This window comes from Coenobita brevimanus, chromosome 71, assembly GCF_032717465.1.
Source record: "Coenobita brevimanus isolate Jiangsu-jjx chromosome 71, ASM3271746v2, whole genome shotgun sequence".
Classification (NCBI taxonomy): domain Eukaryota; kingdom Metazoa; phylum Arthropoda; class Malacostraca; order Decapoda; family Coenobitidae; genus Coenobita; species Coenobita brevimanus.
The window spans coordinates 52,131,573-52,156,832 of record NC_137024.1 but is presented as its reverse complement, the minus strand read 5'-3'; the positions used below and the strand labels follow the sequence as shown (position 1 = coordinate 52,156,832).

At 42.7% G+C, this 25,260-nt stretch overlaps 2 protein-coding genes across 3 annotated transcripts in view; one reads left to right on the top strand and one right to left on the bottom strand.

The window, feature by feature from the left end:
* LOC145406597 (uncharacterized) overlaps positions 1-24,180 on the top strand; it is a 31,000-nt gene extending 6,820 nt beyond the window's left edge. The window contains exons 2-9 of the mRNA XM_080277672.1: positions 1,303-1,463; positions 4,728-4,861; positions 10,052-10,189; positions 10,575-10,674; positions 16,573-16,643; positions 18,350-18,527; positions 18,903-19,109; positions 22,985-24,180. Coding sequence (XP_080133798.1) covers positions 1,303-1,463; positions 4,728-4,861; positions 10,052-10,189; positions 10,575-10,674; positions 16,573-16,643; positions 18,350-18,527; positions 18,903-19,109; positions 22,985-24,054 — 2,059 coding nt within the window. The 3' untranslated portion in view covers positions 24,055-24,180. The remainder of the gene's footprint in view (positions 1-1,302; positions 1,464-4,727; positions 4,862-10,051; positions 10,190-10,574; positions 10,675-16,572; positions 16,644-18,349; positions 18,528-18,902; positions 19,110-22,984) is intronic.
* The window catches only part of lsn (vacuolar-sorting protein SNF8), a 136,655-nt gene that overhangs the window by 59,469 nt on the left and 51,926 nt on the right, over positions 1-25,260 (bottom strand). The window lies entirely within an intron of this gene.

The following is a 25,260-nucleotide window of genomic DNA, read 5'->3' as shown; positions in this document are numbered from 1 at the left end:
TTCGCCACCTGCAGCCCTGGATGAGAGACGACGCCCCTGCGAGTCGTCCCGTGCCCTCTCGGCACGCCCTCCCTTGGCGGTGCCCCTATTCTGGCAGAGTTGTCGTCGGCGTGTCTCCCCGCCGTCCCCACTATATGAGTGAATTATATTAAGTGAGGTGTTGCCCCAAAATTAGTTAACTGACTTATGCTAAGTGTGACGTTGCCCCAGAATTAGTGTAACAGTGACTTAATGTTGAATATCGAGGCGAGTGAAATCACGGGCGGATGAATAAGGACGAGTGAAGAAACTAAGTTCTGGTGAATCAGACTCACGAGTGACGCCCTTGCAGAAAACCAGTAAGACTACTACCCCGAGAAATCCTCTATAGTAAAATACACCAATGTCCTTTGTTACAAGAAACAGTAGAGAAAAGCGTTAATAATATTCTCCCGCTTGTGTTACCGTAAACACAGTGAATTCCCAGTGTCCTCCACCCTCTCTTTAAGAATCTCCTCCCAGCAGCTAGTGTGAATGTAGACGAGGAATAGAATCAATTGTCAAAACACCTTTGCTATCAAAAAATACTAAGTTTGAATTAATAATACTTACTCCCTCCCAATATTACTATAACTTTGTTCTGGCCCGCCGCGAGTCACTCCTCTCGCCCCCTCCCCCCGTGTGAGACCCACTCCCCGCGCTTCCACGCGCACCTGTATTCCCTGTACACCTGTGCACTAGAATTACTGCGTTGGCGTCAGGATCTGTTAAGCCAGTATCCTGCGAGATACTAATATCCTAGTCAAGGTTTTATTTCTCTACCCCATACTGTGTTGTAATATCTGCTTTTCTGTCCTGTGTCTGACTGTAGTAATATACGCGTAGAGGTTATTGCCTGGAGTTTTTGTGTCCTGCCTCTCTTTATTGCACTAAGCCCCGGTCTCGAAAGAGGACCCCGCTACACGTTAGGTGTTCTAGGACCGAGAAGTCGGACCTTTTTCACCTAGCATTACAGTGGTCAACTTTGCCCATGTCAGGAACACAACACTGTCTGCCTTGACCGTTCCAGGAAGGAGGCCGCGCAGACTCATCGAAAGTAGTGTTACGTAACATCTAGGCTTGTTCAAACCTATGGTTTCTACCCTAGATCTCGGTAGGTTCCCATGTGAGCAAAATCGCGTCAACCAGGGTTTAACATATTCGTTAGCTAAGGCTGAAAGGTCGACTAAATAATAAAAATAAAATAAAAGTTTACATACAGATCTTAACTGTGATATAAAAACGTAATTTAAAAAGCTGTGCGTCTCGCCTTGCTCAATCTAGAGTTAGTCAACTTCCGCGGCGGAAATTCCTGCCACGAGACATCGGTCCTTCGCACTGGGCAGCGACCATCATTGCAACCCTGCCGTTCACCACCAAACGCACTCATTCCCAACACACTAATTACATCTACACGGGCCCCACACTAATTAACCTCTGCGCTGGTTACTTCTTAGTGGCTGCCTTCTTATTCTGTCACACTGGTCTCTCACTCACTATATTCAGTGCCTCTTACGCTGGTTACTAAACATGTGCTTTACTAAATATATTCACTGTGACTGGTCACTCTTTCCACTTATTGTATATTCGCTTTGGCACCCTTCACTCTTCCCCTAAAAGGTCAATGAAGCCTATTACTGTCATACTGGCACACTGGTCATTCACTCTAACAGCTTTCACAAAGATTGCTTCACTCTGGCCATCTCATTAACCATATTTAGTGACCACTCTTGTTCACTGCTATCATAGTATATTGTTTCTTCACTCTGCTATCATACTGAACACTCTTCTCTCTCTCTCTGAGAGAGAGAGAGAGAATTATACTGAATACCAAGCATAGCATACCTTAGGAACACCATTAACAAACAAACGTATCTAAGTAGTGAAGTGCCAAAAGCGGTACGATCGAGGCTGGGAATAACAAAATGGCTAAAAAATACTTCTTAGTTATTAGAATGTTTGTGGGGGAGACGGGAAGATATGTGGACTCCCTCCCTTCCCTGTCTTTCCTGTACAAATAATAATTCTGACCGGGAACTGAATGCAGGCTTGTGAATCAACGTTCAGGTTGGCAGAAGGGAATGTGACACAATAAACTTGTTGTCAACAGCATCCTCCTTTACACAGACTACAAATATATCAAAATCTAACGGGATCGTACTGAAGTTCCGGTAATCAGAGACAGTCAGATGAGCTTGAATCTTCTATTCTTTGTTCCTTCACACGGATTTGAAACCATGTCAGAATCTACGGATATCTCGCTAACTAATCAACAACAACTAAAAGGCCTGAGATCTTCAATTACTTAAGCACCTCAGTATATTAAAGGAATCAATGACCCGGAAATAAACTTATTTGCCTGTGTTGCTTTTGCAGCCTAAAACTTATGATTCTGTACATTACAGGAGTATGACCAAATATTCTGATATTCTCCAGGCTCCCACTATCTGCACATAATAAAGGAAGACCACAGCCACATATAAATATTCATCTCCATCTGTCACGTATTCGAATTCGTTCATGGAAGAAGACTGCCGGTAACCCTGGATGACCACACACACACACACACACACACACACACACACACACACACACACACACACACACTCCCCCCTCTCTCTCTTTCTCTGTATATATAGGTATGCACTAGGTATGTCGCATTTAAAGACTAAAATATAGCCTACGGTACGTCTTTTATTCTACCTACCACAAATATTTATATTCATTCTCTCCAGCTGATATGATTGGATGTTTCAGATTAACAGATACAACAGATATGTTGCCTCAGGTTTTAAGCGTTAGGTTGAATGTTTCTTAAGTGTGGGTATACATCAGTAATGGGTGGGGGGGAGGGCTAAGTGCAGCAGGTGGTTCCCGGAAGACACAACATACGCCTCCTCTTACTCACCTGCTTCACCCCTGACTCACGAACCACACAAACCCCCCAATACATACATGATACATATATACACGCACACCTCAACCACCCACCATCATATCTACCATCATTTAAGCAATGCTGTCACTGTTACTACTACTAAATCACCGCCATCACCACCATCAACACTACTACTATTGTCATAAACATCACAATCAACACTCACCATCATATAGAAAATAACATGGTAATTACTAGTCATTAAGATCATTCACCATACCCACCACTATACCACTGTTTTAAGTACCTGTACTACTAACCCCATGATCACCACACTAGCCAACTCTCATTATCACAACCATCACTCACCACCATTTGAGGCAATTAGCACCATTATCATCATCCGGCATCACTCTTACCACAGCTACGCCTCTAATGTTTAATCCACCACCTACTGCTCATTATAATACACAGATGTATCATATGTATCTCTGATTTAATTTAATGTGAAGAAACTTAATCCCACGTCGCCAATAAGTGAAGACACCATCTAATATACTATGGGAGTCGCTGTGTGTCTGTGTGTGTGTGTGTATTTTGGGCAGCCGAAACTACACATTCAAACTGGCACAAATATCGCAAAAAAATAGCTGATGTGAAAAAACTTGGTCACATCTGGATTGAAAAACTTTTACTATCTTTAATTAGCAATCACATTTTGACCAAAAAACGCTGCTCCCGGAGCCCAGCATAGGATCTCCGTAGAATTTTTTGCCCAGAGGTAGAACTAAAATAAACTGGGTTCCACTCCCGAAGGTGCAAATAACATGATCAATTGGTTGGCTGCAAAAAATCCAAGTGACAACATTACACTAGAACAGCACATAAACGCGAGAGCCCTCCGCAGGAGCAAGTGCGAGGGGCCCGAAGGGCCCACAAGCACTTGTCATCACTATTACCAGCACACCATAACACTAGCACCATCACTGCAACACCACCACCACAAACACCATATCACCACACTACCACCACAACATCAGCACCACCACAAAAAAAAACATTATCACCACACAACCACCACTATCACTACAATGCCACTAACACCACATAAGCACTTCTGCCACACCACCACCAGTCACCACAAAACTGGTGCTGAGAGGGGCGTCTTCACATGGTGGCAAGCGGCTGCGTTGCCTGGTTATAAAGACATATCTCCCTCCCTACTCCCCTAAAGGAGGATGGGGGACTGTAGAAGGGCAACTTCAGTCTCCAGTTTACTGGGTTCACATACGACTGAGCCTGGGACCACAACAACAGCCGCTACAATACTACCACTATCACCACAAAACCACCACTGTCACAATACACTACACCACTAAAACCACACCACATTAACCACCTCCACAACTTCAGAACCATAATTAATGTACTACCACCAAACACCACCACTAACACCACATCTTAACCAAAACTACAACCACAACACCACACTAAAACAAAATCACCACATCTTAACCAAAAGCAAAATCATAACACCACAGTACAACACTAACACCACATCTTGACCAAAACCACAACCACTACATAACCATACCAACCCCATTCAGAATCCAAAGGTGTTGCAGTGACGGTGTTGGCATAGCCAGGTGGCAGTATGAACTGCATGATGGGCCAGACCAGTGGTTCCCCCTCACCTGAGGTCCTTAACACCATCACTGCAACACTATTACCACAGCACAACACTGCAACACCATCATTACACCACTACCACTATCACCATAACACTGCACAGCACCACATCAAGCCCATGTTAAATGCTTATGTGTTACAGTGGTTTTGGTGGCATGGCCGGGCGGCAGCGTGAGGGGCCAGATCAACGGGTCACCATCGCCTGACTATGAGTTCCTCACCACACCTGCCAACACCACTGTGCCAGAGGGGGAACCAGCTGTCTTTAAGTGCCTCGTAAGTTGCTTATGGTTGTGGTAACCCAGAAGGAATTCTAGGGGCTGTTTTCTCATAAGGGTAGGAAGTGTCCTAACACTTTTCTTCAATACAGCAGTATTATTTTGCACGGTACACTTTGAAAGCTTGTTGTACAGTAAAATAGAGCAATATATATATATATATATATATATATATATATATATATATATATAACTAACGAGGTGCTACTCAAAAGTTCCAGTAATTTGAACAAAGGGAGCCAACCATTTGAAGTTTTGCCTTTTGCCACTTGGAGGAGTCAGCAGCACTCCTTGTGTGTCAGTGTGGTCCTGGCCATGTCTGTGAGCGGATGTGTTGTTGAGCTATGCTTACTATTGTAACGTGGTGTGTAGGTGGTCTGGTGGTTTTGCAAAGGCAGACCAATGGCGCCGCAATGTCAAGTCAATGTTGATCATTTTCTTCTATATCCAAGGGATTGTTCACAAGGAATTCCTCTCACTTGGTCAATCTATCAGCAGAAAGTTTTACTGTGAAGTTTTGCAGCGTCTGAGGGAGAACATGCACCGCAAATGTCCAGAACAGTGGAAGGGCAAGGACTGGGTCCTGCTTCATGACAACGTCCCCACCCACACATCAATTGCTGTTTGGCAGTTCCTGGCTTCCACTAACATGGTAGTCAATCCCCACCCATCCTATTTGCCTAGCCTTGCCCCCCTGCTTCTTGTTCCTGTTTCCCAAGCTGAAATAACGACTAAAAGGGCATCGATTTGATTCGATTGAGGAGATCCAGACAGAATCGCTGGAGATGCTCAAGACCAACATGCCTGAAGCCTTCCAGGGGTACATGGACTCATGGCAAAAATGCTAGGACCACTGTATACATGCCTAAGGAGACTACTTCGAAGGTGACAGTGAGAACTAGGAGGTAATTTATTTTCCTACAGTATTCAAATTCCTGGAACTTTTGGGTAGCACCTCGTGTGTGCGTGTGTGTGTATATATATATATATATATATATATATATATATTGTGGTAGGTGGGGGTGCCCATCATCCACCCACTTAGTGTAGTAGGTAGCTCAACACTGAGTGGCAAGCCAAATGATTTCCTGTAAACCAGGAAATCATTTACAACATTGGGTGGTAACCTTATAACCAACCGACAAGTGTTCCCTACGTGACAGCAAGTGGGTTGGTGAGGGGTTAGTGCCCCTCCCCGGATAACAACTAACTAAAAATATGAACAAGAAACCTCGGACCAGGTCTGACCAAAAGATGAAAACTAAGGACCGTACAAAGGACATGATACGAATGGCGATGTGGAATGTAAGGGGTGCAAATGATGAGGTGAAAGAGAGAGAGATTGTCCAGGTGCTAGAGGGTGTGAAAGTGGATGTATGTAGATTAACTAAAACTAAATGAGGGAGGTGAGAGTGTGGGAGACTGGGAGTATGGATGGGATATATGTGCAGGAGTATGTGAGAATGAGAGAGCAAGAAGAAGAAGTGTGTATTGCTGTGAATAACAGATGGAAGGAGAATATAAGAGAGTATGGATCAGTTGGTTCAAGGATTGTGTGGGTAAGACTTAAAGTTGGACTACAAATGTGGGCGACTGTGTGCGTGTATGCGCCAACGCAAGATCGTGCAAGCAGGGTGAGAGAAGAGTTCTGGACAAATGTGGATGTGTGCATGGAAAAGTTTGAAAGGAATGAGAGAGTGTTTTTGATCGGTGATATGAATGGTAAAGTAGGGAATGTGAAGGTAGGTAGAGTGGTTGGTGAGTGGGGTGTGCCTGCTGAGACACATGAGAATGGCAGTGCTTTAGTGGACATCTGTGCCAGGAAGGGGTTGGCGATAGCCAATACCCTCTTCAGGCACAAAATAATCCATAGGTATACATGGCAAGTGATGAGAAGGGTGGATGGTGAACTGAACAAAAGGAAGGCAATGATCTATTATGTGTGTGTGGATGAAAAGATGTGAAGATGTGTAATGGATGCAAGATCATATAGAGGCTGAGGGAGTGGACTCTCTGACCACCAATTGGAGGTGGTCAGAATCAAGGTCCAAGTAAAATGGAGAAATAGAAGAAGGGAAGGACGGGAGGAAGGAGAAGATGTAAGGAGTGTGGAAAGGTTATGAGAGGATGAGAAAAAGGCAGAATAAAGGAGAGAAGTGGAGGAATGGTTGGGTAAATATGAAATGGAACAGATGGGGGATGTGGAAGGTGTGTGCAAGATATTCATAGAAGGAATATGTGCAACATGTGAGGTGGTGTGTGGGGTAAAGAGAAGACGAAAGGGGATGCAAGGAACAGCATGGTGGAATGAAGAGGCGAGACAGGCTGTGGCACAAAAGAAAAAAGCATATAATGAATGGATGAGAAATAGGAGCGTGGATGAAGTTGAGAGATGGAAGAGAGAGTTATATGTAGAAAGAAAGAGAGAGGTGAAGTAGTAGTAGGAGAGAGTAAGAAGAGAGTGCATGAGGAATTTGGAAGGAATTTGAGTGTCAAGTGGAGGGAATGTAAGAAAATGTTCTGGAAAGAGGTAAAGAGAGTCAGACATGGTGGCAACGAAGTTAGCAGGGGAGTGAAAGATAAAAATGGCTGATTAAAAGTTGAGAAGGGAGAAAAAGTGAGCAGATGGAGAGAACACTTTAAGGAATTGTTGAACAAAGAGAATGAAAGTAATGCGAGTATAAGTGACTGGGGAATGGCTGGGAGAAGGAGGGAGGTAAGAAGACAGAAGAAATCAGTAGGATGGAAGTTGTGGAAGAAATGAAGAAAGTCAAAATGGGGAAAGCCCTAGGGACTGATGGAGTGTGTGGTGAAATGTTGAAGCATGGGGGAGAGATAGCAGTAGAATGGACATGGACGATGCGCAGATTGGCCTGGGAGGATGGTAGTGTTCCGGATTATTGGAAGTCAGGTATAATTATTCCCTTGTACAAAGGGAAAGGGGAAAAAGAAGTGTGTGGTAATCATAGGGGAATCTGTCTTTTTAGTGTAACAGGAAAGTATATGGTAGGATACTTACAGACAGAGTTAGGGAAATAACAGAGGAATCAGTTGAAGAACAGGGAGGCTTTAGGAAAGGAAGAGGTTGTGTGGATCAGATATTCATTCTTAGATCTTTAGTGGAAAAGTTTCTAGAGAAGGGAAAGAATTTGTATGCAGCCTTCACGGATTTGGAGAGAGCCTATGACAGGGTGGATAGACAAGGATTGTGGAAAGTATTAAGAATATATGGAGTAGATGGGAAGTTGTTGAATGCTGTGAAGAGTATGTATGAAGGTGCTAAGGCTGCAGTGCATGTGGATGGTGAACTGAGTGAGTTTTTCTATTTGAAGCTTGGGTTGAAACAGGGATGTGTTATGTCTCCATGGTTGTTCAATCTGTATATGGATGGGGTTATAAAAGAGATACAAGGTAGGGTAGTGGATGTTGGAGTGGCCCTAATGAAAGAGGGTAGTGTTTGGAAACTCCCCGTACTGTTGTTTGCAGATGATACTGTGTTGTTAAGTGAAGACAAAGGAGAGCTGCAAGGCTTGGTGGATGAGTTTGGGAGAGTGTGTAGGAAATGGAATCTAAAGGTGAATGTAGGAAAGAGTAAAGTTATGGTCTTTGAGAGATGTGAAGTCACTGAATGTACAGTGAGGTTGGATGATAAGGAAATGGAAAATGTGAGTACGTTTAAGTACTTGGGTAGTGTGATGTGGAAGGATGGAAGTTTGGAGGGTGAAGTGCTTGAAAGGGTACAACAAAGAAGAAAAGTTGTTGGTTCCTTCAAAGCAGTCATAAGAAACAGGGAAGTGAGCATGGAAGTGAGAAAGTTATTACATGACAGTATTGTGATACCAACTGTTACGTATGGAAGTGAAGCTTGGACGTTGTTGGAGGGACACAAGCGAAGAGTGAGAGCTGTGGATATGAGTTATTTGAGAGGAGCCTGTGGAGTCAGATGGAGAGACAGATTGACAAATGAGGAAGTGAAGGAGCATTGTGGTGTGGATGTGGATATGATAGGAAGCTTTAGGAGATACACACTGAGGTGGTTTGGCCATGTGGTAAGGATAGAGAGTGAGAGGCTTACGAGGAGAGTGTATGTGAGGTGGAGGGGGGGAGAGGGAGGGGAAGGCCAAGGATGAGATGGAGGGATGGAGTGGAGAGGTATATGAGAGAGGGGTGTGTGAATTGGGAGCAGGGCAGTGAGATGGCGGGGGACAGGGTGACATGGAGGTGATTTGTTTGTGGCCACCCCGTATAAGGGATTAAGGCGTCTGGCAATAGATAGATATATTGTCATGCTCTTATTGTACTCAAAATGTATATTAAATACAGCACATCCGCCTCTAACTTGGACTGTTGGGGAGGGGGGAAGGCTGTCTGAGTTATAACAAATAAATTCTGAGCAGCTTAAAATAAAATTTCATGATCATCTCAAATTGCGATTTACAATGTTAAGTCGTACTCTAAATCTCATCAGCCACCAAGCACTAGCCTTGAAGTCCTCATATTTCATATGTTTTGCCAGACATTCAAAGTTGCTTCAATTTTCAATGTCTCTAACTCCAACGGCCACTGAACGTTTTTGTATATACCATTTATAATCAACTTCATCTAAATTTTCAAAATTAACTTTCTACATCACTTCAGTGCTGATTATTCACTGCTAACACCAAACCTGGCTGCAAGACTCAAACATTTGCCTTTAGCTTTCCTTGTGCCAGGGACACAAGGTTTTGAAATTCCATAATCAGTCATAATTTAGGCTGGAGATGCCCCTTGCCCAGCTTTTCAAGGATTTTCAGTTTTTCTGGGATAAAAAACACTTTATGTATGAGGGGCAGGCTTAGGCGTAGGGTCAAAAGTCTTTTTGGACGTCTCCAGTACATCAATGTCTTCCCTGTTACAAAACAAATGAATCAGCAGAAAATAATTCACTTTAAACACATATCTGCAGTTGGGAGCGTGGCTGTCTGAGTCACATTCCAGTTATTTCACATAAGTACTTTTCCAAGTTACATGGAATCTGTCTGCTCAAATTTTTTGTCTGAGTTCTACTGTAATTTAATATTCTAACGGTACAAGGCTGTACTTATATTTTGTAAATCAGACTTGTTTACAAGCCATGTGTTCGGCTCAAAAGTATCTTGATATTATCAATGCGTGTATGTGGTTTAGCAGTGATAATGTTTTGTGGCAGGTTGCAAGTCCGTCACATGTGTGCCGCTGGTACTTCCTGGAAATAGGGCTTGATATCTTCAGTCCACATGTGGCTCCGATGCTAGTTAGAGAATTCACTCCAGCCCACCGGCGTGACTGTTCCATCAGAATTAAAAAGGTAACCTGAATATTCTTCATTCTGAAAACATTCAGACGGATATAATTTTTATTCCTAATTATTGTATAACAAAAAATAATACAGTACTGTAATTGAAGCTCTAAATTTCTTCAATCATTTCTTAGGTATAGAATCATTTTACTGCTCCGTGCTGAATATACAAAACACTTGAGAGTAACTCAAACAGATATGGGAGGAAACAGTATACTTTTTTTGTTATGTCTATTATTTGAATAACTCCCAGTACGAGGAGGTATTATACTACATAATGATTCATTACCTGTAACATCTATATTGGAATATTACTTTTAAAAAATAGAATATAGGTACAGTACAGTATATCTTAAAAAAATAAAAAATAAAAATAACTAACTTTGATCATCAGGTTCGTAAGGCACAAGAAGGCCAGTGGCTGTGTCAGGTACTAAAGTTCCAGTCCTCAAAATTCCTCATGACAAAACCGGCAGTGCTCAGAGTCATCACGGGTGAGTTAATCATCAACGGCAATATTTTTGTCAGCTTTGGAGGTACTGTATTTTAAAACCTCTTCCTTAATTACTTTTCATGCAGTATATACACCTTAATATTCTTTTGTGTGCTTTTCTTCCTAAGAAACAAAGGTTTACAAAAACAAAATATAAATGAATATTAACATACCATATCTAGCAATAATCATGTAAGAAAGTGATACAAGGGAGCCTCCTTAACCGATGAATAAACATCCCAATACTTGACACTGATGCACCTGATGCAGAACACATACAGCTGCTCTGTTCTATATGATTAACTATCAGATATGAATAAAGAAGGAAATGGTAACAACACAATACTGGTAGGTGGGGGCACCCATCATCCTGCTCTGTTCTATATGATTAACGAATAGAGCAGAAAATGGTAACAGTACAATACTGGTTGGTGGGGGATGCCCATCATCCACCCACTTGGTGTAGCGGTACTCTATTTTAGTGTAGTTCTACAGTGAGTGGCATGCCAAATGATTTCCTGTAAACCAGGAAATCAATTACAGTGCTGGATATAACCAACCAACACGTGTTCCTTACGTGATAACAAGTGGGTTGGCAGTGGGTTAGTGCCCCTTCCTGGAAAACAACTAACTAAAAATATGAATTAGAACCTTCAGACCAGGACTGACCAACAGGTGATGGCTAACAACCAAACAAATGACATGGTATGAAATGCAACATGGAATGTAAACGGTGTGAATGACAAGGTGAAAGAGAGAGACAGATTGTCCGGGTCCTTGAGGATGCAAAAGTGGATATATGTGGAATAACTGAGACAAAACGGAGAGGTGAGACTGTGAGAGAATGGGAGTATGGATGGGGTATATGTGTAGGAGTAGGTCAGCATGAGAGGGCAAAAGAAGGAGTTTGTATTGTTGTGTGCAAGAGATAGAAGGAGAATACTCTCTAACAGCCTATAACAGAGTATGGATCTGTCAGCTCAAAGAGTGTGGGTAAGACTCAAAGATGGACAACAATTGTGGCCGATTGTGTGTGTGTACGCGCCAATGCAAGATCGTGCAAACAGAATGAAAGAAGAGTTCTGGACAAATGTGGAAGCATGCATGGAAAAGTTTGAAAGGAAAGAGAGAGTGTTTTTGAATGGAGATATGAATTGAAAAGTAGAGAATGTGAAGGTGGATGGAGTAGTTGGTGAATGGGGTGTGCCTGCTGAGGCAAATGAGAATGGCAGTGCTCTATTGGATATTTTTGCCAGGAAGGGGTTGGTGATAGCCAATACCCTCTTTAGACACAAAATGATCCACAGGCATGCGTGGCAAATGACGAGATGGGTGGGTGATGAATTGAATGAACGGAAGGCAATGATTGATTATGTGTCTGTGGATGATAGAAGAAGGTGTGTAATGGATGCAAGAGCATAAAGCGGTAGGGGGAGTGGGATTTCTGACTGCCACTTGCTGGTGGTGAAAGTCAAGGTTCAAGTGAAATGAAGAAGTAGGAGAAGGGAAGGACAGGAGGAAGTAGTCCATACAAGGAGGGTAGAAAGGTTGCAAGAGGGTCGAAAAAAAGACAGAATATAAGAGAGAAATGGAGGAGTGATTGGGTAAACATGGTTTGGAGCAGATGGGGGATATGGAAGGTGTAAGCAAGATATTCAGAGAAGAAATCTGTGCAGCATGTAAGGTGAAGTGTGGGGTGAAGAGAAGACGAAAGGGGATGAAAGGAACAGCATAGTGGAATGAACAGGTGAGACCAGCTGTGGCGCAAAAGAAGAATGCATATAATAAGTAGATGAGAAACAGGGGCATGGAGGAAGTTGACAGACAGACAAGAGAGTTATAAGCAGAGAGCAAGAGGTGGAAAGATTATTAAGAGAGAGTAAGAAGAGAGTGGATGAGAAATTTGGAAGGAATTTGAGTGTAAAGTGGAGGAATTGTAAGAAAATGTTCTGCAAAGAGGTAAAAAGAGTAATACGGGATGATAAAAAGTAAGTCGGGGAGTGAAAGATAAAAATGGTAGCTCGCTAGTGGAGAAGCAAGAAAAAGCGTGCTGATGGAGAGAACACTTTAAGGAATTGTTGAACATAGAGAATGAAAATAATGCAAGTATAAGTGGCTGGGGAATGGCCGGAAGAAGGAGGGAGGTGAGAAGAGAGGAAGAAATCAGTAGGATGGAAGTTGTGGAAATAATGAAAAAAGTCAAAATGCAGAAAGCCCCAGGAATTGATGGTGCGTGTGATGAAATGCTGAAGCATGGGGGAGATATAGTAGTAGAATGGATGTGGAAGATGTGCAGAGTGGCCTAGGAGGAAGGTTGAGTCCAGAAGGATGGGAAGTAAGGTATAATTATTCCCCTGTACAGTGGGAAAAGAAGAAAATTAAGTGTGTGGTAATCACAGGGTCACTTGTCTTCTGAGTGTAAGAGGAAAAGTATGTGGTAGGACACTTATTGGCAGAGTTAGGGAAATAACAGAGGAATTAGATAGAGAAGAACAAGGAGGTTTTAGGAAGGGAAGAGGTTGTGTAGATCAGATACTTATTCTCAGGTCTTTAGTGGAAAAGCTTCTGGAGAAGGGAAAGAAGTATGTGGCCTCCATGGATTTGGAAAAAGCATATGACAGGGTGGATAGACAAGGAATGTGGACAGTATTAAAAATATATGGAGTAAACGCGAAGTTGTTTAATGACATGAAGAGTTAGTATGAGGGAGCTAAAGGCTGCAGTGCATGTGGATAGTGAACTGAGTGAATTTTCCTGTCTGAATGTTGGATTGAAACATGAATGTGTCATGTCTCCATGGCTGTTCAATCTGTATATGGATGGGGTTATAAAAGAGATACAGTATAAGGTGGGGCAGTGGACGTTGGAGCGACCCTGATGAGAGAGGGCAGTGTTTGGAAACTCCCTGTACTGTTGTTTTCAGATGATACTGTGTTGTTAAGTGAAGACGAAGGGGAACTGCAAGGCTTGGTGAATGAGTTCGGGAGAGTGCGTAAGAAACAGAATCTAAAGGTAAATATAGGGGAAAATAAAGTTATGGTCTTCGAGAGAAGTGAAGTCAGTGAATGTACAGTGAGGTTGGATGAGGAGGAAATGGAAAATGTGAGTGGGTATAAGTACATGGGTCATGTGATGAGTAAGGATAGAAGTTATGAGGGTGAGGTGCTTGAAAAGGAAGAAAGGTTGCCGGTTCTTTGAAAGCAGTGATAGGGTACGGGGAAATGAGCAGGGAAATAAAAATTTGCTGCATGATAGTATTGTACAGTACTGTATTGTGATGCCAACTCTAATGTATGGAAGTGAAGCTTGGACCTTGTTGGAAGGACACAAGTAAAGAGTGAGAGCAGTGGAACAGAGCTGAGAGGAGCATGTGGAGTTACTTGGAGAGACAGATTGACAAATGAGGAAGTGAAGGCATGTTGTGGGTGGATGTGGATGTGCTAAAAAGCATTAGGAGAAGCATACATAGGTGGTTTGGCTATGTGGAGAAGATGGAGGGAGAAAGACTAAAGGGGAGAGTGTATGGAAGTGAGGTGAAGGGGGGAGAGGGAGAGGGAGGCCGAGGATGAGATGAAGGGATGGAGTGGAGAGGTACGTGAGAGGGGGGGGGGTTGAGCTGGGAGCACGGAGGCGAAATGGCTTTGGCCAGGGCAACATGGAGGCGATTTGTTTGTGGCCACCCCTTACGAGATTGACAAGTCTGGCAATAAAAAGACAGATAGACAGACAATACACACTGTTGCTGCATTTGTGGTATCAACACTATAAAGTGACCTTTTCATGTCAATACCAGAATGCCAATAATAATATACCATAGTGATGTACTATTTTGCAGCTGGTAATTCTGCTGTGGTTGTGAGAGAAAGTGTTTGGAGAAATACACTGAGGTGGTTTGGCTATGTGAGGAGGATGGAGAACGAGAAACTACTAATAAGAAGGGTGTATGCGAGTGGAGTGGAGGGGGGAGAGGGAGGGGGAGACTGAGGATGAGATGGAGGGACGGAGTGGAGAGGTACAGTATATGAGAGAGGGGGTGGCGAGCTGCAGGGAGGGCAACAAAATGGTGGGGGACAGGTGGACATGATTTGCTTGTGGCCACTCCTTACGTGATTAAGACATCTGGCAATAGGCAGGTACACAAAATTTTGCTGTGCAGTGCTGTCTGTCCTCACTACAAGTCTTGAATCTGTCTGAGTAAAATACCACTTTACATGAATAATACACGTACATTTGGTTCATTACTGAGTTGCTGTTGTTGATCAACCCCAGTCAGTCTGGCTGAGCAGACCCATCAACTGCAGGCAAGCAACCACCCCTGCAGGGCTGTCCCATGTAATGATGTTATTTTGTGGATGACAACGTCTCACCATAGCAGCGCGCAGAGAATAGTGTGGTTTGGATCCTGGATGGATGCTGCATTTGAGTCTCTCCACCCTGTTAACAGGGGCACTGTAACAGGCACCACTTCACCCCATAATTTGGTTATATGGTTATCATAGAGTTGTAAACGGTTTCCTGGGTTAACCCCTTAAACGCGGATCGTCTCGTTTGCGACGCTCGGCAAAAAGGACATAACGGTGGATCGTCGCATTTGCGATTCTAGTAAATTTTGAATAACCGCGGGCAAGCAGGCTCCAGCTGGTATTGTCTATCAGTACCACCACCCTTTAGCTACAACTAGCATACTTTACCTTTGTACTACTGACCTCAGTTGTTGCCAAGTATCGCGTTTTCCCCCCGTCCCCCCCACCACCACGGCCCGGATAGCCTGGCTGTGATACATGGCAGCGCTCTGAGCACTCAGAACTGTAAATCTGCGCTCTCCTCTCACAAGCAGTTTATGCTAATAGGAAATGCTTGTTTCCCCAGTTGTAACACTAGCTTTTTTTCTCACGGTTTGCCCCTGTTTAGCGTCGGTTTACTGCAGGCTTTCAAAGTGACATTATGGCGAGTTCTAGCTCTTCCCAGTCAGTGCAAGCAGCCGACAGGAACGAGAATAAAGTGGCGGGCGTAAGGCAGAATAAAAAGCGCGCCGTAGTGATCTTTTGGGAAGTAATATGATTGAAAATAATGTAGTATACATGTTTTTAGCTGTGAAAATGGAAATGTTTGTTGAGTGACGGGAAGACCGCCGCCACGGTGCATGTTGGCCGTACGCTCCGTTGATTTTAGCCTTATTTTCAGTGCTTATTGTACAAATACGGATTCCAAACTACCTTTACGTTGTAGTATAAAGTTTACTGTGACAGAATGAGGCTGTGGTAGAGGGGAAACCGGGTTGCTGGAGGTGTGAAAGTGAAGATTTGGTTACCCAACTTTGCAAGTCTCCACAAGTCCTTGGGTAGTCCACGAAGGCTCAACACCTGTCTCTGGAGAAAGCTGAATGTAAGTACTATCTGCCATACCAAGTATAATGTTCTTGGGTTAATCTCTGATTTTTGGCTAATATTTTCCTACAGGTACTCAGACCGCGATACAACCCCACCACTCGGGGGGGGATCGACTGTTCACGGCCGCGTTTAAGGGGTTAAAGGAAATCATCAGGTTAGTCAATCAGGTAAAACCACCTGTAATGGAAAGAAGAGCAATAAAAGTGACAGGAAGGAAAGAAAATGTAGGAAGAGAGGAGGTCAGATACAGAGATAGAATGAGATAGGGGAAGAAATAGGCAGCACTACATCAAGTCAGTGGATGATGGTCACTACCACCCACCACCTGACTGAGGAGTTAAAAGCACATATGCAATTTACACTTTTTGTTTTTTTCAGAACAGCTTCACAGTAAGCTGCAAACAAATTTCAATGATGAAACGTGTTATTTCATCAACTGTAAAGGAGGAGTTACTATAGTAAATGGTTATAAATCTGTGTGTTTGATTAGTGTAATGTTCTGCCAACAGAGGGAGAAAGTGGAACCTGGACACCTCCACCTGAACCTACCCCTCCGCGGCAGGGTCGCCGTGAACCTGAGGTGAGTTGTTTTTTAAGTATTGCTCACACTATTAACCCCTTCAATACACTGATGTCTTTTCTAGTTTTTTCTAGTTACCTCCAGATAGTTGTATTCAGCTTAACAGAGACTTAAAATTAAAGGAGCTAAATACAGGCTTCTTTAACCCCTCCAAAACAAGGTGCCTTTCCCAAGTTTCATTCATTCATTCATTCATTGCCAGACGCCATGTATCCCAGACGGGGTGGCCAATGGCTTCGAGTTAATTGTTTTACAGGGAGGGGCACTAATCCTCCACCAACCCCACTTGACACGTAGGGATGCCAAGTTGAATATAATAATTACACGAATGCAAAAATACATCGTTGGACTGAAGGGACTAAGTCACTCCATTTCACACGGATATAAAATTTACCTGTAATTTCACTTCTGTGCAACTTTATGATAAAGTTATCCTTTATTTCCAAATAATGCTTCCATTTGTTTCTAATAGACAATTCCACTCCTTTTTTTCACAATACTGTACATAAAATCCAAGTTTGTTATTCTCTTCATTCGTTCAACCATGCTACATTCCACTATCATTTATTGTACACTAAGTGCTGTGCGTCAAGCACATACTGTTATGCAGTACTACTGTACCCCTGTTAACTGGGTGGAGAGACACAAATTGCAATGCCCAGCCATGAACCAAATCTCCATACTCTTCCCAGCACCTCACTGTGGTGAGACGTTCTCCACTTCATGGGAACATTGGTTTAATGCATGGGATGTCCCAGCAAGGGCAACTGCTTGCCTGGGGTTGATAGGTCTGCTCAGCCACACAGACTGGGGTTACTCTATTGCTACTATTACAAGTATATACTGTTGCTACAAGTATGCTGTATACCTTGCTATACTGTGTACTGTATACTGTGTTTCTATCACAGTATAACCCTGTATTCTCTTACCAGTCACTGTCTATAATAGAATTCTATTGTTGTAAACTGTAACAGTCTACTTAAAGTGTACAGCTGGACTGAACTTTCTTTGATGAGACAGTGGGAGCTAAATTAAATCTTCCCCAAGCAGGCAAAGAATAAAATCAGTGAGTAATTTATGTGCAAATCAAAATGTTGTTATGATTTTGTTTGTGTATGTCAGAGGGACAGGTTGACGAATGAAGAAGTGAAGGAACGTTGTGGGGTAGATGTGGATGTGGTTGAAAAGATTAGGAGAAATACACTGAGGTGGTTTGGACATGTGGAGAGAATGGAGAATGAAAGACTGACTAAGAGGGTGTATGTAGGTGAGGTGGAGGGAGGGAGAGGGAGGGGTAGACCGAGGATGAGGTGGAGGGATGGAGTTGAGAGGTATATGAGGGAGGGGGGGGGGTGAGTTGGGGGGAGGGGAGTCAAATGGTGGGTGACAGAGTGACTTGGAGGCATTTTGTCTGCGGCCACCCTTTGCGGGATTAGGGCGTCGGGCTATAGATAGATAGATAGATAGATGTCAGAGTATGCAGTCTATGTCACTGATATGAACCTACAAGTGGGAACAGGACATATTACCAGCACCCACTTTAAATGTCCACAACCTCTTGTGCCTAACAGTTCATTATCATAATTTAAATGCTGGTATAAACTGAGTCTTTACATTCTCCTTTCACTGGCACGCCATTAATTTTATATCTAAAATAGAAATAGTATTTTCAAAACCATGAATTACAAATTAATTCTGCATTTCAGACTCAAGATTCCAAAGATGGTAAGACTCCAGGGAAGATGGAGTTTAAGTTAAAAGAAGAGGACTACATCCAAAATGCTGAACTGGGAGATTCTGTCATGCTCAAGTGTCAAGTTGACCAGCCAATATCAGAATGTTCCTGGGTCATGCCACATGGAGCTTTCCTTAATCTGTCTCAAGGTAATTCTTTCATATTACATCTATTTGTCACCATGAGAGAAAGAAAAAGAAAATCAAGCTTCAATGCACATACAACATGGTAGCTACATAATTATACACCCTGCTTACGGCACATACATGGGTTCTGTGTAAATAAATTATGCCCATAGAAGGCTGGGGTTTTATTTTAACAAAACAATACTGTAATCTGTTGCTAGCTTGCATGAACACACCTCAGGATTGAGAGATTTCTACCAAGCTGAATAAAAATAATCTGGCAACAACCACAATATATATACTGTATATCTAGTACTGTGCTAATAAATGAGTTTCTGTGAGTACAAAAGCAAAGTCCAGCACAGTATTGTATGTCTGAAATCAGACTATCTTGTGCAGACAAAGTGGAATCCAGCACGCCTTCCACACATGCTGAAGACTACAGGCTGGACGGCGACTTAAATGAGGGCAACTGCACCCTGCGTGTGCATGAGGTACAATTACAAGATGAAGGAGACTGGCGGTGTGTGGTGCAAGCAGGGCAACATCACTCACAGGGACCACTGTTGCATCTCCACATCAATCAGCCAGACTCTTACAATCATGGTCAGTACATGTTTTACCATCTTTGTTAGAAAAGTATAGTACAACAGATTCTCAAATTCAGACACCATTTGGTACTGTAAAAACCTACTTGGGTAGCGTGATGAGTAAGGATGGAAGTTTGAAGGTTGCTGGTTCCTTGAAAGCAGTGATTGGAAACAAGGAAGTGAGCATGTAAGTGAAAAAGTTACTACATGACAGTACTGTGATATCAACTCTAACGTATGGAAGTGAAGGACCTTGTTGGAGGGACACAAGTCAAGTGTGAGAACAATGGAAATGAGTTATGTGAGAGATGCATGTGAAGTCACATGGAGAGAGAGACTGACAAATGAGGATGTGAAGGAGCATTGTAGTGTGGATGTGGATGTGATAGGAAGCGTTAGGAGATACACATTGAGGTGGTTTGGCCATGTGGAGAGGATGGGGATGAGAGACTAACTAGGAGAGTGTATGTGAGTGAGGTGGAGGGAGGGACAGGGAGAGGGAGACAAAGGATGAGATGAAGGGATGGAGTGAAGAGGTATATGAGAGACGGGGGTGTGAGCTGGAAGCAGGGCAGTGAAATGGCGGGGGACAGGGCGACTTGGAGGCGATTTGTTTGTGGTCACCCCTTACAGGATTAAGGCGTCTGGCAAGAAATAGATAGATAAAACCTCACAAAATTTAAGTCATCCAAATTTAAATGGACCAGAGAAAAAAATTAGCTGGTGCTAAGGGTGATCAGTGAAAACACAAACAAATAAAATATTGGCTTTTTCTGTTTTTTTTTGTTTTTTGTTTTCTTTTTACTCCTTCCTTTGAATATGAAAACAATCTGAACAAAAGTATTGCTTACTATTTCCATCACCTCCCTTTCAATATACCAGTATTACCGAATGAATAATTACTTGCCACTGGAATTCTGATAACAACATACTCAAGAAGCCTGCAGAGAGGAAGAAAGAGGTGAAAAGATTAATAAGAAAGAGTATGAGGAGAGTGGATGAGGAATTTGGATGGAATTTGAGAGTAAAGTGGAGGGAATATAGGAAATTATTCAGGAAACAGATAAAGAGAGTTAGACAGGGTGATAATGAAGTTAGTCGCAGAGTGAAAGATAAAAATGGTAGATTGCTGGCAAAGAAGGGAGAAAAAGTGAGCAGATGGGGAGAACACATTAAGGAACTGTTAAACACAAAGAATGAATGTAATGCAAGTAAAGTGGCTGAGAAATGGCTGGGAGAAGAAGGGAGGTGGGAAGGGAGGAAGAGATCAGTAGGACAGAAGTCGTGGAAGGAATGAGAAAGTCAAAATAGGGAAAGCCCCAGGAATTGATGGAGTATGTGGTGAAATGCTGAAGCATGGGGAAGAGACAGTAGCAGAATGGATGTGAAAGATGTGCAGGTGGGAGGAGGGCAGAATCCCAGAGGATTGAAAGTCAGGTATTATTATTCCCCTGTACAAAGGAAAAAGGGGAATATGAAGTGTGTGGTAATCATTAAGGCATTTGTCTTCTCAGTGTACTGGGAAAAGTATATGGTTGGATACTTGCTGACAGAGTTAGGGAAATAACAGAGGAATTTGTTGCCAAAGAACTGGGAGGTTTTGGGAAGGGAAGAGGTTGTGCAGATCAGATATTCATAGGGGAAAAGCCTGTAGAAAAGTAAAGGAAGTTGTATGCAACCTTCATGGATTTGGAGAAAGCATATGACGGGGTGGATAGACAAGGAAGGTGGAAAATATTAAGACAAGGAGTGGTGCCAAGGCACAGCAAACTTGGCCCCGGCAGTCATTTTAGTGCTGACGTATAAACACAACAGGATATCTAGTCAAAGATGTCACGTATCTATCTATCTATTGCCAGATGCCATAATCCCATAAGGGGTGGCCGCTTGACTTTGAGTTATTTGTTTCACGGGGAGGGGCACTAACCCTCCACCAACCCACTTGCTGACATGTAGGGAGCCTTACTCCACCTTGGCTCCCTCACAATTTTAGACATACTGTATTTGAAATTTTAGGCCCAACCCATCTGACACTGACCCCCCTACCGCTAACTGGAGGGTGAACCCCCTGATGTAATGAGGCATGTTATAGGAAGATTTGAAAGATGCACCTTTGGGTTTTGATTTCATGTCAATATGCTGAATTTCAAAGAGTTATGGCAAAAAAAAATATTTTTACCTGTTCCCATTTTTTTTTTTTTTTTTTTAACAATTTTTGGGCCTACAGCCTGGGCTTTAGCACAAAATTTAGTAAGGTTATGAGGACATAACCCATCATCCCTGTACAGTAATTTTAGTCAAAATCGCACCAGTGGTTTTTGCGTAAAGTTGTTAACAGACAGACAGACAGACAAACAAACCGAGTAAAAACAATACCCTTCCCTGAGCCCCTCCAGGGCAGGGACGGGTAAAAATATGGTGTAAAAGGGAAGTTGTTAAGTGCCATGAAGAGTATGTCGATGGTGCTAAAGTTGCAGCACATGTGGATAGTGAACTAAGTGAGTTTTCCTATCTGAATGTTGGATTGAAACAGCGATGTGTCATGTCTCCCTGGTTGTTCAATCTGTATATGGATGAGTTCATAAAAGAAATACAAGATATGGTGGTGGATGTTGGAGTGGCCCTAATGAGAGAAGGCAGCATTTGGAAACTTCCTGTACTGTTGTTTGCTGATGATACTGTATTGTTAAGTGAAGACAAAGGGGAGCTGTAAGGCTTGGTGAATGAGTTTGGGAGAAAGTGTAAGAAATGGAATCAAAAGGTGAATGTATCGAAGAGTAAAGTTATGGTCTGAGAGAAGTGAAGTCACTGAATGTACAGTGAGGTTGGATAATGAGGAAATGGAAAATGTAAGTGCATTTAAGTACTGTACTTGGGTAGTGTGATGACTAAGGATGGAAGTTTGGAGGGTGAAGTGATTGAAAAGGTACAGCAAGGAAGAAAAGTTGCTGGTTCATTGAAAGCAGTGATAAGAAACAGGGAAGTGAGCATGGAAGTAAAAAAGTTGCTGCATGATAGTACTGTATTGTGATACCAACTCTAACATATGAAAGTGAAGCTTGGACCTCATAGGAAGGACACAAGTCAAGAGTGAGAGCAGTGGAAGGGAGTTATCTGAGAGGAGCATGTGGAGTTAGCTGGAGAGACAGTGGCAAATAATGAAGAAGTGAAGGAGCATTGTGGTGTGGATGTTATAGAAAGTGTTAGGAGGAATACATTGAGGTGGTTTGGCCATGTGGAGAGGATGGAGAGTGAGAGAGTAATTAGAAAAGTGTATGTGAGTGAGGCAGAGGAGGGGAGAGGGATGGGGAGGCCAAGGACGAAATGGAGGAATGGAGTTGAAAGGTATATAAGAGAGGGAGGTGTGAGCTAGGATCAGGGCAGTGCAACATGGAGGCGATTTGTTTGTGGACACCCCTTACAGGATTAAGGCGTCTGGCAACAGACAGATATAGTCAGATCTTTTACGACAATCCTTGTTTACCTTTTGACTGGCAGCTGTAATTTTTTGGTTCTGTGTAGGTAGAGTGTGTTTGCAGATAGAAACAAAGTGGCCCTAGATGCATTTTGAATCCCAATCTCCAGCCTTTAACCCATTGAAAATCATGAGTTTGTGGTAAAAAATTACAACTTGGTAGATATTTCACGTGCCATAAAAAATCAAGTTGTCCAAACTTCATCATCATCATCCAGACCTTCTTTCCCACCCTAGGGCAGGGTGAGGAGTTGCAACCTCCAGACAGCCCAAATTTGCCCAATCTAATGGGCTATGCATCCATTCATGCAAAATCTGAGAAATTACTGTAACTGCAAAATGAAGTACAGTATGAACTATGCCTGTGTGCACTACTAATACAATAGTTTTCTAAATGAACAATACTTTTATTTCAGAGGGGACACCGCTTTTGGATCCAGAAGAGGACTCTGTGAACACCTTAGTCATCTTGTTGGTGGTAATGTGCACTATTCTCCTTCTGACAGTGGTACTGCTGTTTACACGCCTCTATCAGAGGGTCCACAATTCAGAAGAGACACACAAGATTTTGCAAGGTTCACCACGAGGGAGCCTCGATGTGGCCTGCAAAGCTCTGCCCAGCACTGACTTAACTGCAGCATCAGTTCTTGCAGTTGAAGTGAGGAAGAAGGTACCTCCAAGCTTGCCCCTGGACCGTTACAATCAATACCTGGACATGACTGGTAGCAATGCCTCTGGTGATGGCTATATAATGATGCCAGGTACGGGCCACCGCTCCTCAACATCCTCCAGGACTACTCTCTCTACCCTCTCTACTCAGTCAGACAGCCGCTCAAGGACTGCCAGCAGCAGCACTACACTCAGCGCTGATTTTCCTCATCTAATGACCCTTGTTGACAACCCATCATACAGAGCCTCACATCACCATCCTCGTCCAGACTCTCTCTACAAGTCAGATCATATATATGAAGAAATAAAGGAAAAGAACATTCCTGAGAAAATGGAAAAAATTCCCGAAGTCACAACTCCTGTAACTCCAACCTACACCAATTTACAAAAGGATGTTGATGGTTACATGATCCCTAAGAAGACTTCTTCCAATGCAGATCTAACTGAGAAGCATTCTCAAGGAAGTCCTGAGTTGCCACCACCTAACCCTGTCCAACTGCTACCTGCTGATGATTCCAACATAAAGACACTTGTGCCATCCCATGGCCAAGCTGCCCCTTACTCTCGCATTGGTGAGAGCGGCCTTGTTCCTGCCAGCCCCACACACCAGTCTGCCGCCGGACCTAGTCCTGCGTATTCTAGAGTTGGTTCACTTTATCCAGAGGAGAGATATGACACCCCTAGATCTCTTCCTCTCAACCCTATAGAGAGCTATGATGTACCACGGAAAGTTCCCACTGAGCTACCTCACCAGCCTTCACACATTCCAGAGTCAACAGATGTGTCTGTAGATGTACTCTCAGGAACAACTGTTTAAACTGCTACAACTCTTAATGTTACTACTATATGAGTGAGCCATCTTGTTCCGTCAGGTTCTGGTGAATATTACATAACATTCATTATCATCATCATCATCATCATCATCATCATCATTTTAACCTTATTTCCCACTAATAATTAGGATGGGTAGACTCCAGAAACATGAGTAAAAACAAATCCGCTACAAATATCACAAGAATGCTCAGTGAAATGGGTCACTTATTACTTCTCCCATGATTGAAGCTTTGAAATTTCTGGCTCCTCCTCTCATGCAAACCATCCACATTTTTTATTTTTTGGTGCATTTACAAAAGTCTTTGGGATCGAGTAATACTGTCAACTGTCAGATATTTCAACTGAAATTCACGACTCTCAAAGTGCCTACTATTAAATTATGGGAAGCTCTTCAGTTCAGTACTATACTCTGATAATTCTTAACTCAGTTAAAGATTCATGGCAGTCAAAGAGTTGTTAAATCTAAAGCCCATATTTCAATACACAAGGGGGTGAAAAAATATTCACACCAGCTGAGAATCCAATATTACTGCATTATTACTGTGGCAGAAACTGGACAAGACTTGTACAATGTACCTTACATATATCGCAGTAAAACTACAGCAGCTGTATAAAATATATGAAGCTGCTTGTGCTGCTAGATAAAGAGGTTCCAAAAAAGACTCAAAAGATATTTCTAGGGCCTTTACATTATTATTTCCGGGGCTCTTTGCCACATATCCACCAGATACTCTATTCTGGCTAATGCCAGACAGCTTTACTTAGCGGAGGACAACTACAGGAAACTTGTAGTGCATTATGCAACTATTTCAATCTATTGTAATGTATGCAAAAACTTTATCAAGTACTGTAACTCATGTTTCAATACCTAGTAAAGTATGTGTCCTGTACTTTGATTCTCAAACTGTCACTGAGACAATGGCTGTTTCTTATCATTGGTATATGCAGACTTCTTGTGTATAGGGTGAAAAAAAACCATGCACTGTTTCATTACTGAGAAGCAAGGTGCTCCAACAGTTCATTAATGTATATCTGTGTCACTGTATCAAAATACTTCATGCATTTAATGAAAGTACTGTACAGTATTAGTACTTGAAGTCTTCCTTTCACCTGCCAAAACCATATGTATTACCTCTTGATATCAGTCTTTTCTTCATCTGTAAATATTGCAATAAAATGTTATATCTTT